Genomic DNA, 16,999 nt, shown 5'->3' with positions numbered 1-16,999 from the left:
GTGCCTTGAGGGTTACAACTAGAAAGGCAACTTAAAACCTATTTCTTCCATCAATGTTACCTTCATCCCTTTTTAGCAAACACAGGCAACAAAACTATAGGAGCCCTCTGGAATCTTACTGTTAAAGCTCTAACTAAGCAATTTAGGCATATGAAATTTAAACAGATATAGAGTAACTGCAATACAAAACTGAGTGAAGACGCGTCTGCCATTGATAACAAAGGAGAAAGGATAAGGCTTTATTTTTCCTGGCCAAAAATTCTAACCATCTGCACAGAAATCATCTACATAGATTAATCTTAATTCTATCCCGTAAGAACTTGTCTGCCCAGTTTGAGAAGGGTAAGCCCAAAAGAGAAGTAAAATCAGTCAAGGGTTTAAAATCATCCTGGGGTGTGGGGGAATGACAGACACACTTCCTAAGAATTATAAAACTGCAGAGATCTTTCAAAATAAAAAGAAATGACATCAAAATCGAACTACAATTAGCAATTATTCCCTAAATGGAAATATTCTACTTACTGACGTAGACTCCTTTTTTTAAGGAAAATAAACATTGGAAAGTAAATTCAAATAGAAACTAAATTCCTCCCTGTAATCAGGAGAAGAAAATAAGCATATATCCTTTCAGATTTTAAAGAAAAGAAAAGAAATAGAGTGAAATCTGATAAAACCAAAACTGCCTTCTTATTAGAGATGATGGAAAGGGGGTGAGGATAAATACATAATTAACTTACAATTTTATGTGGACTATGGAATGACACTAATTTTTTTCTAAAGCACAAGTTTTTGTACCTAAATTGCATATAATTCAATCTATTTTAAGGGAATACTTTTTGATATCAAGTAGATGGCTACTGATTATATCTCAAACAACAATGGGCTGGCATGGCTAGCAAGGGTTTCCCTTTGCTTTGACAAATTAACAAAGGAATTTTGTTTAGAGGACTGCACTGGGCATATTAAAACAACTGGTGTAAAGACAATAAAAATGTTAAGAATCTATTTAGAAGACTATGCTTCTTTTCCTATTATCATTCTTACTCTTGGGGGGAAAAAAACCCAGATGAAATGAAATAATGAGCTCTCAATGACCTTAACCCAATCTTTTCATCGTTCAAAGCCCAGCTCAGGTTAGGGGGCCAATTCCTGGCTCTACCTGGCAAGGGCACAGATAAAGCTCCCACAACCTCCCAGGGTAGAAGGAGGAAGCGGATAATATCGCCTTACCAAGAATACATGGAATGGGGGAAGAGATACCTGCACAAAAAGGAATTAGTTTGTTATTAGAACAAAAAGGTATAAAGGCAGTCCTGACTTCCCCACAGCCTCCTCTTCTCCCCTCAACACACACACACACACACACACACACACGCACGCACACACACACACGCACACACACACACTTTCACTACATAACAGTAAGGTATCTTAGAAATGCACATATTTTTTCTTACCCAAAATGTATTCACTTAAAGGTGACAGAGACAGTAGGATTTGTGGAAAACATGAAAGAAAAAGGGAGTGATGGAATGTGGAATTAGTATATAATGTAAACAAAATAAAATAAAACTGGAAAATCTTAGGTATTTTTACTCTATGAAATTCTTTCATTTTGTTTTCCTTCTAAATTACTTAACAGGGGTTTTTTGTCTGCTAAAGATTCAAACAGAGAAAAATATTTTTGAAAATAATCAAAATTAATTTTCAGAACTACATTATCTTTCTTTTCTTTCAAAATAAAACCAGGCTTACAGGCTATTTTTCTAATTACAAAACAATACCTGGCCAGAATATATTTAGTTTGAGAACATTTGTGACAACAGAAAGGCAGGAAAAAAAGCAGTGAAAATTACTTATATTCCCTCTAACAAAATGTAACTATTGCTAGCATTTTTGCATATATTTTTGCAGATTTTCTATGTGTTTGTATTTTACTAAAAATAAGATCACATTATAAATGTTCTTTCGCAATCTTATGTCTGCATGTAATAATATATGGTGATGGTATTTTCATTCAATGACCACAGAGTTACATTAACATTTTTAAAGACTGCAAAATATTATGCAGTATAGATGTTGTATAAATTATTTTTCTAACATCTTTATTGGAGTATAATTGCTTTACAATGGTGTGTTAGTTTCTGCTTTCTAACAAAGTGAATCAGCTATACGTGTACATATATCCCCACATCTCCTCCCTCTTGCGTCTCCCTCCCACCCTCCCTATCCCACCCCTCTAGGTGGTCACAAAGCACCAAGCTGATCTCCCTGTGAAACGCAAGTATTTTTATGGCAGAACAGACCATACAAATATAATGTGTGGGAGCTCTCAATGAAGTACTTCTTTAACAACAGAACCCACTAATTTAGTTACCTGAGAGTAAAATTCTTAACTAAATCATCCTGGCAGAACTAATTTGATTAGCCCAGCTTAAAAATCAAACATTTTACAGAGATGGCAGAAGATCACTGACAACTCCTGAATCACAGCATTCTAAGCCAAAGCCATCTTCTCCTTAATTTAATACAGAACTCCTGAGAATTTTATTTGAATCATTTGTGCATACCTTATATTGGTATTTAAATAAGAAAATTCCTCATGTTTTAAAAATCAGAGTAATACATGCTCACTTTTTAAAAAGCCAAGGATCTAAAAAGGAAAGTCACCCACCTCTCTCTCCATCCCAATTCTATTCTCCCAAAAACCTATGAACAGTTTGATGTATCTCTTCAAATTTCTTTCTATGAATATAGTGTAGAGCTGAGCTATCTAATACTATAGCCACTAGCCACATGAGGCTATAAAATACTTGAAATGTGGCTAGTCCAAACGGAGATGTGCTCTAAGTATAAATTACACACCAGATTTCAAAGACATGGCACCAAAAATATATCAATAATTTTTCATATTGACTACATGCTGAAATAATATTTTTGATAGATTAAATATATGTTATTAAAGTTAATTTCACTTTTTACTTTTTTAATGTGGCTATCAGAAAATTTTAATTAGATACGTAGCTCACATTATATTTCTATTGGTCAGCACTGGTACAAAGGCTAATGGTGCAGGTTTTGGAGTCAGACTTGCCTTACTGAGTACTACTCCCAACTATACCATCTACCAGCTATGTAACCTTGGACAGATGTTCTAACCCCTCTGTACCTACTTCTGACTTGTTCTGAGAATTGAATGAAATTCCTCACAAAAACCACTTAGCACAGAGCCTGGCACATAGTAAGTACTTAATAATATTTCCTGGCAACAAAAGAATAAAACTATAACCTAATTCTTTTAAAATCACTATACGGCACCTGTCTCTTCAGAAAAGTCTCCAGTTATACCTGTAGGTCACTACTGTGCAGAGCAGGTAGTCTCTGAAAAACAATGTATACCAAGCACTTGAATTTTCTTTCTCTCTCTTTCACACACACACACACACACACACACACACACACACACACACACACACACAAATACATGGATCTTGAACATGTTTACTATATAGATCCTAAACGCTTTTTTTTTTGGCCGTACCGCGCGGCATGCAGGATCTCACTTCCCCCACCAGGATTTGAACCCATGCCCCTTGCAGTGGAAGCAGAGTCTTAACCACCAGACGACCAGGGAAGTCCCACAGATCCTAAACATTTAGATCTAAAAATGTACAAAAGCAGTGTGGTATGGTGAAAACCTGGAAAGAAAAAAGGACTTAAAGAAGAAAGATGGGGGAGTTCCCTGGCATCCCAGTGGTTAGGGCTCGGCGCTTTCACTGCTGGGTCCGGGTTCTATCTCTGGTGGGGGAACCAAGATCCCAGAAGCCACGCTGCTCGGCCAAATAAAGAGAGAGAATAAGGATGGACTCTATGCGCAGTATACTAGCTATGTACCCTAGCAAAACTGCTTAGCCTCTCTCTCTCAGTATCCTCATCTATACAGCTGGGATAACACCAATCCTGCAGAATTGTTAAGATTAAATAGAATAATATATTAGAAAGAATCGACCATAGTACCTAATTCATACTAGGTACTGAATAATCACGTCTCTTCTTCTGGACATCAAAATAAAATGCCAAAACAATTCAGACAGGCTAATAATGTTAATGCTGAAGTGCTTGCCATGCCATAACTGCCTGTTCATACCCTGAAGAGGTAGTTTAAAAACATGCTGGCTGTATAGTCATCCCAGGTTCCCTACATTTTATCCCTTTAACAAGCAACTGGAGAACAGAACTCTGGAAAGAACAGGGCACCACATACCCCACCCTCCCATCATCACTACCAACATAATACACGCACACGCAAACACATACCAATTTAGCTGAAAATAATCAAGTTGTATTTGAAATTTTCTTTCCTATAACTATAAATGATTACATACTTTATAATTAGCAGTTCTATAAATCTGGACCTCCTATATGTTTCTAAATTGGGAACAAAACTGTCCCATACCTCAGAAAACAGAACCTTTGTTTCCAGTCTACAAGGTCTTATCTCTAAGTAGCTGCTGAGAAACTAACAAGTTTTATCTATAAACAGCTTGACAGTAGGTGCAACGATAGAGCCAAAGGTGCTGTCCTTCAGATAACACACAAACACCTTAGCTTCCTATTGAAAAATCACTTCAAAACTTCTAATGCCAGCTTTAAAAAGCTAAGGATTCAGTGAAATCAATAGCCTCGTCATGTTCAAAGCTTTAAAAATTTAACAATAGGAAGTTACATTGCTTCTAAAACAAGTCATACGGCTCACAAAACCCTAGAGAAAAAAATAATCATTTTTCTAAATAGAAAACCTGTTACAAGTTACTGCATGTATATGAATTTTAAAAGAATTTGCTTCCCATAATATTGTCACTGTTTCCCTATTCTGCACTGAATCTTTGGCAAACAGTTTTATTTGAAGAGACTCCTGTTTACGCGAGATGTAAGAAAAGCCTATCCCTTCTTCACAAAGTCTCTCAAATTTGCTTTCCCTTCAACTGTCACTGACAGTTTTCTGAAATCCAGTCCTCATTATTTCTTTCGTGAAATACTATAAGAACCTCCTGGCAGTTCTTTTTGCCCCAAACTTCTTCCCACTAAAATCTGTTCAGAATGTGTTCATACATAGTTGATAGAGCATCAACTCTGTTAACTAAGTGACATAATCCTGTATATTATCCATGAAGTGGATAAAATCCAAATTTCTAACTTAACAAAACTACAAATTATCAATATCGATATACCCAATAGGGATGAATCTCACAGACATTATGGCGAGAGAAAGGGGGAAGGCACAAAAGAATACAGAATGTGCAATTACATTTATAAGAAGTTCAAGAATAAGCAAAACTAATCAATGATGATGTAAGTCAGAACAGTGATTACCCTGAGTGGGGAACTGACTGGGAAGGGTGACAGAAATGTTCTCTACCTTGATCTATGTGGTCGTTACACAAGTGTATATACATGTACAAATGCATCCAGCTATGCACTTCAGATTTGTGAATTTTATACTTTACTGTATTTTCTATCTCAAAAAAAATAATGGAAAATCAACTAGAAAAAAACAGTTGTGAATATTTACCTGATTATGAGAAGGATGAGAACTTTGTAAGTATAAAGGTAATAGAAGAAATCAAAGGAAAAGACTGATAAAAGTATTTTCACGAAGATGACACATATAATATATCCCCATGTGTCTGCATTGTATGAACAAACTTTAGAACAGAGATCAGCGAACTAAGGCTTGTGCCCTATTTTTGTATGACCTTAGAGCTAAGAATGATTGTTACACTTTTTGAAGTGCTGCAAACACACACAGACACAAAGAACATGCAACAGAGCAAAATGTTTACTATCTGCCCCACTAAAGAAAAAAATTCCCCAAGCCTTGCTCTAAAAAATAACACAAAAAACTAATAAATGCCTCACTTATAAAGGCAAGACAGAGGAATCAGAATGTGAGTAGGAAAAAGATTTCTCAATGTATACCCCAATGTTACATCAATTTTCTTTTTGAACCATGTAAATGTTTTACCTATTCCAATATATGACCTGTCTAAAATTATTCAAAAAATTAAAACACTATTATCCCCTTGGAGATAAAGGAGGAGAATTTGGATGTATCTGATAGAATTCTAAGTGTATATACCCATTGGCCTAGTAATTATACTTCTAGGCATCTCTTAGAGAAATACCCAGACATGTACCAAAAACAAACAAAAAAACCTGTATAAGAATTCCATTAGCAACATTCTCTGTTAAAAAAAAAAAAAGTCAGAAATGATAATGCCCATACAGTATGCTAAGTGAAATAAGTCAAAGAAAGACAAATATTGTATGATCTCACTTACATGTGGAATCTAAAAAAGCCAAACTCAAAGAAACAGAGAGAGTAGACTGGTGGCTACAGAGAGTAGACCCCAGGGGCTGGGGTGGGGGAAATGGGGAGATGCTGGTCAAAGGGTACAAACTTCCAGTCACAAGATGCCTAAGTTCTGGTGTCTAATGTAAAGCATGGTGACTATAGTTAACAATACTCTATTGCATGCTTGAAAGATGCTAAATGAATAATCTTAAATGTTCTCAACACACACAAAAAATGTTAATTATGTGATGTGATGGATGTGTTAACTAACCGTACTGTGGTAATCATTTCACAATACATACATATATCAAATCATCACGTTGACAATGTTATATGTCAATTATATCTCAATAAAGCTGGGAAAATAAATAAATAAATGCCCACAAATAGGAAGTACTAATTCAATAAACTCTGGTACTTTCATACTGTGGACAATGGTGCAGCAGTTAAAAAATAATAAAGCAGGGGGCTTCCCTGGTGGCGCAGTGGTTGAGAGTCCGCCTGCCAATGCGGGGGACGCGGGTTCGTGCCCCAGTCCGGGAGGATCCCACATGCCGCGGAGCGGCTAGGCCCGTGAGCCATGGCCACTGAGTCTGTGCGTCTGGAGGCTGTGCTCCGCAATGGGAGAGGCCACAACAGTGAGGGGCCCGCGTACCGCAAAAAATTAAAAAATAATTAAATAATGAAGCATGAAATAAGCCAGTCACAATAGGATAAATATTGTATGATTCCATTCATATGAGGTACCTAGAGTAGTCAAATTCAGAGACAGAAAGTAGAACAGTGGCTGACAGGGGCTGGGGGAAGAAGGAATTGGAAGTTACAGTTTAATAGATACAGAGTTTCAATTTGGGAAAATGAAAAAGTTCTGGAGATGGATGGTGGTGATGGGTGCACAACATGTGAATGTACTTAACATCACTGAATTGTACACTCAAAAATGGTTAAAACTGCAAATTTTATGTTATGAACACTTTACCACAATTTTTTTTAATTTATAATTAAAAAATGTAGAAATTAAAAATCTAAGTTCACAAGAAAAACAATGAAGCAGCATTAAAAATAAGTCTATTTGCACTCACACAGAATGATCGTTTATTTAAACTCCAAAATAATTCTTTAAGTACAGTATTACAATCCCCATTTTACATGAGAAAACTGAGGTTCAAAGACAAGGTGTTACTTTTTCACAGTTACACAGCTAGAAAGTAAGAACTGACAGTTACACAGGTTTGATTCTAAAACCCACATTCGTTCCACTTTACTCTAGGCACTAGACTGAAATAGCAGAAAAATAAAATAGTTGCTTTATGCTAACATGATTCTGATTTATTTTCCCTTTCATTATTATCTTTAATGTCATTTAAACAGTAACTAATTTTTAACAGACCACTTTGAAAAGTATATCCTGAACGTCATACCTCTGCGTTTCTGCTTCAAAGTGAATGAAGGCTAGTTTTTTTGGTTCATACCAAAAAAGGCTAGTTTTTTTGGTACACACACACACACACACACACAGGAATATTACTCAGCCGTAAATAAAGAATATTGCCATTTGCAGCAACCAACATGGATGGACCTAGAGATTATCATACTAGGTGAAGTTAAGCCAGACAGAGAAAGACAAATATCATATGATATTGCTTATATGTGGAATCTTAAAAAAAAAAAAAAGATACAAATGAACTTATTTACAAAACAAAAATAGACCCACAGATAACAGAGCAATGCAAAAAGTTTCTAAAACCAGGGATTGTGAGACCAAAGCTATAGTCACGTGAATTTTAGACCAAGAATTTTCAAACTGTTAAATGTTGCCTTTATGTTGGAAATAAATGTCTTCAGAAACTTGAAAAAAAAAAAAAAAGATCAACAGACATAGGAAACAAACTTATGATTACCAAAGGGGAAGTGGGGTGGGAGGAGAGGGATAAATTAGGAGTTTGAGGTTAACATATACATAAAACAGATAACCAACAAGGACCTACTGTATAGCACAGGGAACTATACTCAATATTCTGTAATAACCTATAAGGGAAAAGAATCTAAAAAAGTATATATATATATATATATATATATACACATATATATATGCACACACACACATATATATACATGTATATATGTATGTATAACTGAATCACTGTGCTGTACACGTAAAACTAACACATTATAAATCAACTATATTTCAATAAAAAATTAAAGAAATTTAATGAGACCTCAAAAAAACTTTAAAAATACAATAAAACAAAAGTATGAAAAAAAACATTAAAAATGCAACTCAACTGAATAACTCCTGTAAACACTTTAATCTGCCTCCCTGCCCCAAGTCTCCATTCAAAATTTTATACTTAAGTCATCAGAGAAGAAAATCCTTAATATAGTGGACATGGTGAATCCCCAGCTACCTCCCAGGATCTTTTCCATCACTTCTACTCCTCGTTATTAATCCTATCCACGCTGACAATTCCTTCATTGTGCTAGGGCCTTTGAAACAAGCCATTTACTCTGAATAATCAATCTCTCCTTCCCTCCTGCTGCTAACTTATTAGCCCTCACCCAACCTTTACCTCTCAGCAAAATCATCACTTCCTCAAGGTAACACCACACACACACACACACACACACACATACTGTCTCTGTTCTCTGTACGCAACTGGAGAATGACATCTAGTGTTCATGTGACCATTTATTCAATGTCTGTCTCCTCCACTGGACTGTAAACTCCATAAAGGAGGGTCATTTTCTTTTTACTCACCATTACATCCCTTAGAATCTAGCACACTAAAAAGAGAAGCTCCACAAATAATGTGTCAAATGAATAAAACAGAGTGGTCTAAAGATTCAAAGTCATTAAGAGGTACAAACAACTAGGTATAAAATAAGTAAGTTACAAGGATGTAATGTACAGTACAGGGAATATAGTCAGTATTTTATATCTTTATATGAAGTGTAATACATAAAAATATTGAATCACTATATTGTACACCTGAAACTATATTTTGTAAGTCAACTATACTTCAATTAAAAAGAGTGCTTGTTAAAATAACTAGATTTAAAAGTTAAAAAAAAAAGATTTAAAGCCAACAAACCTGTCAGAATAACTATTTACATTTAAAACAAGTATAAATTTTTGATGCAAGGTATATATTTACATCCATCTAATAACCAAGGGAAATAAACAAGGTGAGGGGAAAATTAACCTTTAAGAATCAAACTAACGGAGAGAAACATAACATTAATAAATTAAAACTCTGTAATAACCACAACTTACCATTAAAAATTTTTTCTCTCTGTTTTCAGAAGTTCTAATGAAAAGCTTTACAGTGCCCTGAACACACGAATACCTATCATCCTACACTGTCCCTTTCCTTAGTAGTTTAAACCAACTGTATAAAACAAAAACAGATGACTTCCCTAGTGGCACAGTGGTTAAGAATCCGCCTGCCAATGCAGGGGACACAGGTTCGATCCCTGGTCTGGGAAGATCCCACATGCCATGGTGCAACTAAGCCCGTGCGCCACAACTACCGAGCCTGTGCTCTAGAGGCTGCGAACCACAACTATCGAGTCCACGTGCCACAACTACTGAAGCCTGCATGCCTAGAGCCCGTGCTCCGTAACAAGAGAAGCCACTGCAATGAGAAGCCCTCACATCACAACAAAGAGTAGCCCCCACTCGCCGCAACTAGAGAAAGCCCGTGAGCAGCAATGAAGACCTAATGTAGCCAAAAGTAAATTAATTAATTAATTTTTAAAAATAGAGAAACTAAAAGATATTAACATAAAAAATGGATTTTTCACACCAAAATTAAAATGAAGTAAAGAAATAAAACAAGTTTCAAACATGCTAATAATAAGCAAATAAGTAAACAATTCACAAGTACGTCTTTTTTTAAGTCCAAATACAATAATGTAATTACACATTTATTAACATTATTAATCAATATCTGTTTCCACCACTAGACTAGAAGCTTCATAAAACGAGAAACTGTATTAGATTCTGCTACCCACTATATATTTCCAACACCCAGAACAGAAAAAACATTTACTATTTAATTAACGAATATTAAATAAACAAATGAACTGCATTTCTGGTGACTTTAAGACGTTTGAAGAAAATAACCTTTATAAAGAGTAATATTAAAGATAAAATTTTATTTCACACTCATATTTTAATAACCAGTTGAAGATGAAAATATACCATAATTTGGAATTAAAGAATTCTCACTTTTCATAGCTTCAAAGTAATCACTTTATCCTTTTATTCTCTTCAAGTCTTTGTTATTGCCTGTAATTCTACAAAGGTTTTTAAAAAATTCTTGTTATAAATGTATCATTCTGTGTTCTGTGCACTATACAATAATATATACTGTATTTCATCAATTCTAAGGTGCATATTTTCACAGTTTAACATATTTCAAATCAATCACTATAAGAAAGCATGTTACCTAGTTTAACTGGATTTTTTCCCTTTCTTAACAACAATATCTTTAGCCTGAATGAAATACAATAAAGTATGTATGCTCCTAACCAAATTCATTTTTCCCCTAAAGGTTAGAAAAACATATCAGATGAATATTATACAAGAGACAACAAAACCAAAGACTTTATTACATATATGAATGGTTTCAGGCTATTCTCAGGAACTTATCATCACCCGAAACTGCTCCAGCTCTGAAAATTTTAAGTCAAATATCCCTCTCAACCACACACCCGCTTACAGCCAACATACCTGTTCCTGAACCTCATCAGGAAATAGATCCTTCCACTTTTCAGTCCTTTCCTACCTTCACTGCTACCCTATGGTAAGCTCTATCCCACACATCAGTTCAATCACTCACACCCCAACCTTCAGTTCTCTTGGCCCCCATCCTCCTGTCATACCTGCCCTATCAAGACTACTTCCTTAAAGACATCCCTATCTGGATGTCCCTGGTACACATTCAAAAAACTGTCCCAAACTGAACTCTTTGACTCTGCCAAGACTTGCTGCTCCTTCTGTATTTAACATCTCAGTGAGTAGCATCAAGAGTCATTCAATTGGCCCAGTCCAGAAACCCAGTTGTCACACTTGATTCTACCCTCTCTTTGAAACTCTCACATCAGTCACCAGAACCAGTGAAAAAACAAACTGTCAGGAAAACAGAGGCTCCCGCCAATGTACAGACATTAAGTAACACTACTCAACATAACTGAAACCCCACACACACAAACATATAACCTTATTCTTTGCCTACATTCCAAACCCTTCCAGAAGGTGTCTCCAAACCTTCATCCAAGTAAAGCTACCTAGACCAGTACTTCTCAAACTACCTGTTATGGGCTTTTGTAAAATACAATAAAAATGAATTACTAGGCAAATGAATTTTTTAAAAGACATACATAAATACTAGCACAATATTTTAATTAAATTCAAATGACCAAAAAATTACTCAAATTTTCTAAATGCTCACTCTCAATTGTTTATAGTTATCTGTCAAGGGCCAGTAACAAACAAAAGCACTGAACCAGACCCCACCTCTAATTTATGTTTCCTTCGTTTGCTCATTATAATATTATTAATATTATTACCATAAAGTACAGTCTTGACCTGAGCCTTAACCTAAAACTTTCTATTTTGTCAGAGAATTACTTTGTTCTTGGTTCACTTCTACAGTCAAAAGAACACAAACCAACATATAGTTCTACTTATTTTCTCTCTGCTTTATATCCCTCTCTCCATCAAGGACTAGCTGATCTATAGTCTCTCCTTAATCCTTTCATCTTTAGTAAATAACCTGGATGATTTTCTTTCCTCTGAAGTAACGGTATCCCCTCCTCTATCAATTCTGCCTTTACAACACATGGAAAAGCAAAAATGCAGACAAATTCCACAAGTTAAGAAAATTTCAAAATGCCTTTACAATCAACAAAAGTACTTCTGCGTAAAAACACTTTTCAATGGGTCTAATCCAGAATGGGATAAAATTCAATTACAAAATGACAGCAACACAGCATATTACTATGGAATAAGCCTTCTCATATGGAGATGATACTTAATCACATTAAGTCACAATCAACAGACAAATCCACAATTCACCTTGTGAAGCTAAGCAAACTTTATTTTATTAATTATTTATTAATTTTACTTTCACAATAATGGAAAGAAAACACGGATCATAATGAAATCAATCAATTAAATAAACAACTGTACTTACGTGTTAGATGAAAGATTCCATCACAGGCACTAATATGAGATAAAAAGGCATTTCCCAGGCCTTGCCCATTGTGAGCTCCTTTCACAAGGCCAGCAATATCCACTACATTTAGAAAAGCAGGAATTTTGCTGAAAAACAAAAGATGATTTTAATATAAAATAGTACTAAGAACCTGTTTATTAACCAAATGGCTTTCCCAAACATGTTACATGAATTAATTCTTTCCTTTCTAGAACAATGTTTATTAGACTCTCAAATGAATTAAAAAAATTTAAACAAGAAATAATCTTTTAAAACATTAGGACTTTCTGGGGCTTCCCTGGTGGCGCAGTGGTTAAGAGTCCGCCTGCCGATGCAGGGGACACGGGTTTGTGTCCCGGTCCGGGAAGATCCCACATGCCGCGGAGCGGCTGGGCCCGTGAGCCATGGTCGCTGAGCCTGTGCGTTCAGAGCCTGTGCTCCGCAACGGGAGAGGCCACAACAGTGAGAGGTCCGCGTACCGCAAAAAAACAAAACAAAAAAAATTAGGACTTTCGGGCTTCCCTGGTGGCGCAGTGGTTGAGAGTCCGCCTGCCAATGCAGGGGACACGGGTTTGTGTCCCGGTCCGGGAAGATCCCACATGCCGCAGAGCGGCTGGGCCCGTGAGCCATGGCCGCTGAGCCTGCGCGTCCGGAGCCTGTGCTCCGCAATGGGAGAGGCCACAACAGTGAGAAGCCCGCGTACCGCAAAAAAAAAAAAAAAAATTAGGACTTTCTTACCTAGGAAAATGAAGGGAAAACATTTTAAAGCAGAACAGATGTTTTTATTGTTACTCTAAAAACTAAAACTCATATCATTAATTTTATTATACTGGCACATGCACACATACACAAAAGCAGAGAACATTTAAACAGTATACTGATACAAGTCAAGGTAATCATCATAGAATGAGCCAACGTACTCAACAGATACTTTGTGCCAGGAACTGGACTAAGTGCTTTACATGTATTATCATTCTAAAGTTCAAACTTACTCTATAAGATGGGTGTTATTTATTAAACCCACTTTACAGATGAGGAAATTAAGCCATAGAGGAGTTAAGAAATCTATTGCACACAGGATCACTCAGCTAATAGTGACCAAAACTGCTATTCAAATATAGGACATCTGGGTTTGCATTTAATCACCATATAGGTTTTACAGCCCCAAAATGCACATGTAATGATGTGAACCAATTGTCAGCATAGTAATAACGTAGTTGTTAACAACAGCAGCAGAATTAGACACAGTAAAGTAACAGTTAACACAAATTAGAAAACAAGAAAACCAGTCAGCCATGTAGAAATGGAGATTAAAGCATATGAGTAAATAAAGCTACTTTCAATGTCATATGACAAAGGTGTACGGTATATGCATTTATGTATCCTTCGTCAATTTTCAGAGTATTCATTTTTCAGAATGTCAATTTTATTACATGATAAAATACAACATAAAAGTTCCACAAGGGCTTCCCTGGTGGTGCAGTGGTTGGGAGTCCGCCTGCCGATGTGGGGGACATGGGTTCGTGCCCCGGTCCGGGAGGATCCCACGTGCCGTGGAGCGGCTGGTCCCGTGAGCCATGGCCGCTGAGCCTGCGCGTCTGGCGCCTGTGCTACGCAGCGGGAGGGGCCACGGCGGGGAGGGGCCACGGCGGTGACGGGCCCGCAAACCGCAAAAAAAAAAAAAGTTCCACAAAATGCTTTCCTATTATCTGCATGGAAACTGAGTCCTTTTAAAATAACTGTTCTATAAAAAATTTTTATACAAATAGAAATTACTTCATAACTGGTATCAGCAAATCCACAGAAAACATACATAAGATGGGGTTAAGTTTTTGGTGACTACTGTGGTTGCCTCTCCAGCATCCTTTGCCCCTTCTCTTGATGACTATTGACTGTCATTTGGCTAGCCATACCTCGCCAGTGTAGCCTGGAGCTTTGAAAAAGCTGGCTCTACACCTAACTCTAGAAGGGGGCATGTAGCTTGGGCCTATACTAAGCAGCTTAATCTCATTCCCTAGGCACAATTAATGATTCTAGGACCTCTGCCTTGCCCCATTTGCCTAGAAAGGCTTAAGGAGAGATTTGCCAGAGAGGGTTAAGAGGATTCTTGAATAGAAGATCGTCAGTCCTCTGACAGGGCTTCTAGAAGCAAACCGCTCTTCCTTCACTCTGAACAAGGATGAGAAAGTATACAGTTCCAAGATTTGAGAGTTCCAAATGATTTGGTCATTTGAGATGACCAAAGGGGAAGGCGATCTTATGATCAAGCTGATAAAGTAAGTAAAATGGAGAGGGGAACAAAGCCAGGTCCTTGATGACACAACTGAGGTGCTGAAACCAACACAAAATACCATGCTACCTGTTACTAACTCAATAAATCAATTTTTAAGTCCATATGTTAGGTGCAACCAAACTCATCTAAATAATATAACTTCTAACAACTAAAACATATCACCCATATGATAAATACAAAGTACAGTAGCATAGATATGAGAGGAAAGGCCCTGAAGTTGAAGGAAGAAGTCGGGGGTTCTAGCCCTGGTTGACATTAACTATCTGTATGACCTTGAGCAAATCATTTCACCTTTCTGGGCTTCCGTTCCTTTTATAAGGAAACCACACAGGACAATCTATAGCTCTGAGATTCTGTTTTCTAATGAAAATGAGCTTCTTAATTCTGATTCTTGATTTAAGGCCAGGATAAAGGTTTAAACCATTAATATATCTCAAAAAATAAAAACTTGAGCCCTAATTCAAAGATTTTCTATATACTGTACCAATGATTTTAAGACTACTTTATGTTTTTAGACCTTATGAAACTTTCTTGAAATTAAAATAAGGTTTAAGATCTTTTTAATCACTATGATATAATGAACACAGAATACCAAAAACATTTATAAGTCTTTCTTCAATAGAAACAAATGAAAATGATGAGGAGGATTTTTCTTCCATCAAAAAAACAAACAAAAAACCTGGAAACTTGCAATATAACAGGTAAGTTTGGGGTTGCAAGAAGAAAAACTATGAATTACTGTCAATTCTTCCTTATTTGCTTGACCACAAAGAGGACAAAATTAAGTTATGGAAAAAATGAAGATGGGTTCCCATTCAACTTTTGTATTTCCATAAAGGTGTTTAATCAATGTTTACCAGTAAAGCAAAAGAAATTTTGAGAAATTAATTCCCTCACTGCCTAAAATTTCAATAAATTTGAAGTCCATGAGCTTTATTATTGATTTTTTTTTAATAACATGACATTTATTTATTTATTTATTTATTTGGTTGCATTGGGTCTTAGCTGTGGCAGGCGGGCTCCTTAGCTGCATCTCACAGGCTCCTTAGTTGCGGCACGTGTGTCCCTTAGTTGTGGTAGGCGGGCTCCTTAGTTGCAGTAGGCGGGCTCCTTAATTGTGGTATGCGAACTCTTAGTTGCAGCATGCATGTGGGATCTAGTTCCCTGACCAGGGAGCAAACCCAGGTCCCCTGCACTGGGAGCTCAGAGTCTTAACCACTACACCACCAGGGAAGTCCCTCCAAGAGCTTTATTATTGTTGTTGTTCTCTTCATGTCTCTGGAGAATTTCAGCAATGTCACATGACCACACAGCCCCTCAGTGGCAAAGGCTCACACAAGGAGAGAGTCAGAGTGGGCAGAGAAGGCAGCACAACAGCAGCTGGGGCCTGGACAAGGAAGGCATCTGGGCAGGAGAGCAGCCCAGCAACAGGCAGGGCCCAAGCCAGGAGAGTGTCCAACCTGGGCAACAACCTGGTGGGTTCAAGGGATTTGCAACATATAAAGGGACTGAGCAAATAAGCACATTATGGGGACAACTGGAGAAAGCTAAATGGAATCTGTGAATTAGATGATAATATTAGATCATTGTCAATGTCCTGATTATGTGGTTTACTGTGGTTATGTAGGCGAGTGCCTATACTTAGCAAATACAAACTGAAGAATTAAAGTGCAATGTGGCATCATGTCTGCAAGTTATTTTCAAAGGTTCAGAGAAATTTGAGTGAAAGGCATACAAACATTCTACATATAATTTTGCAGCTTTTATATAAAATTGAAATCATTTAAAAATAAAAAGTTTTTAAAAAGGATTCAGAAGTCAGCTTGAGGAGCCAATTTGAGGGATATAATTTGAGCTATATCCAATGACTGTGACATATTATAACCAAGTGAGTAACACTGATATGAATGAATAAATGAAAACAAGAAAGCTCTTCTTACAGCAGAATGTCAACTAATAAATGAAGAAGAAATGGTGGAATTACAAAATCATCATGTGACAATCATCACAGTAATAATTAATTCATAAAAAAAATCAATAGATGCTAAAACTAGAGGATGAAAGTAAGAGAAGTAAATAAATTTGGTATATATTCTGTAGTTAGAACTCATAGGAATTGCTGATAGATTG

General features: G+C 36.5%; 1 protein-coding gene across 1 annotated transcript in view; it reads right to left on the bottom strand.

Moving 5' to 3' along the window:
- The window catches only part of OLA1 (Obg like ATPase 1), a 166,518-nt gene that overhangs the window by 122,948 nt on the left and 26,571 nt on the right, over positions 1-16,999 (bottom strand). The window contains exon 4 of the mRNA XM_067741508.1: positions 12,556-12,683. Coding sequence (XP_067597609.1) covers positions 12,556-12,683 — 128 coding nt within the window. The remainder of the gene's footprint in view (positions 1-12,555; positions 12,684-16,999) is intronic.

The sequence above is a fragment of the Pseudorca crassidens genome, chromosome 6, assembly GCF_039906515.1.
Source record: "Pseudorca crassidens isolate mPseCra1 chromosome 6, mPseCra1.hap1, whole genome shotgun sequence".
Taxonomy (NCBI): domain Eukaryota; kingdom Metazoa; phylum Chordata; class Mammalia; order Artiodactyla; family Delphinidae; genus Pseudorca; species Pseudorca crassidens.
Note: the sequence above shows the minus strand (reverse complement) of the source record. Positions and strands in the feature narration are given on the sequence as shown.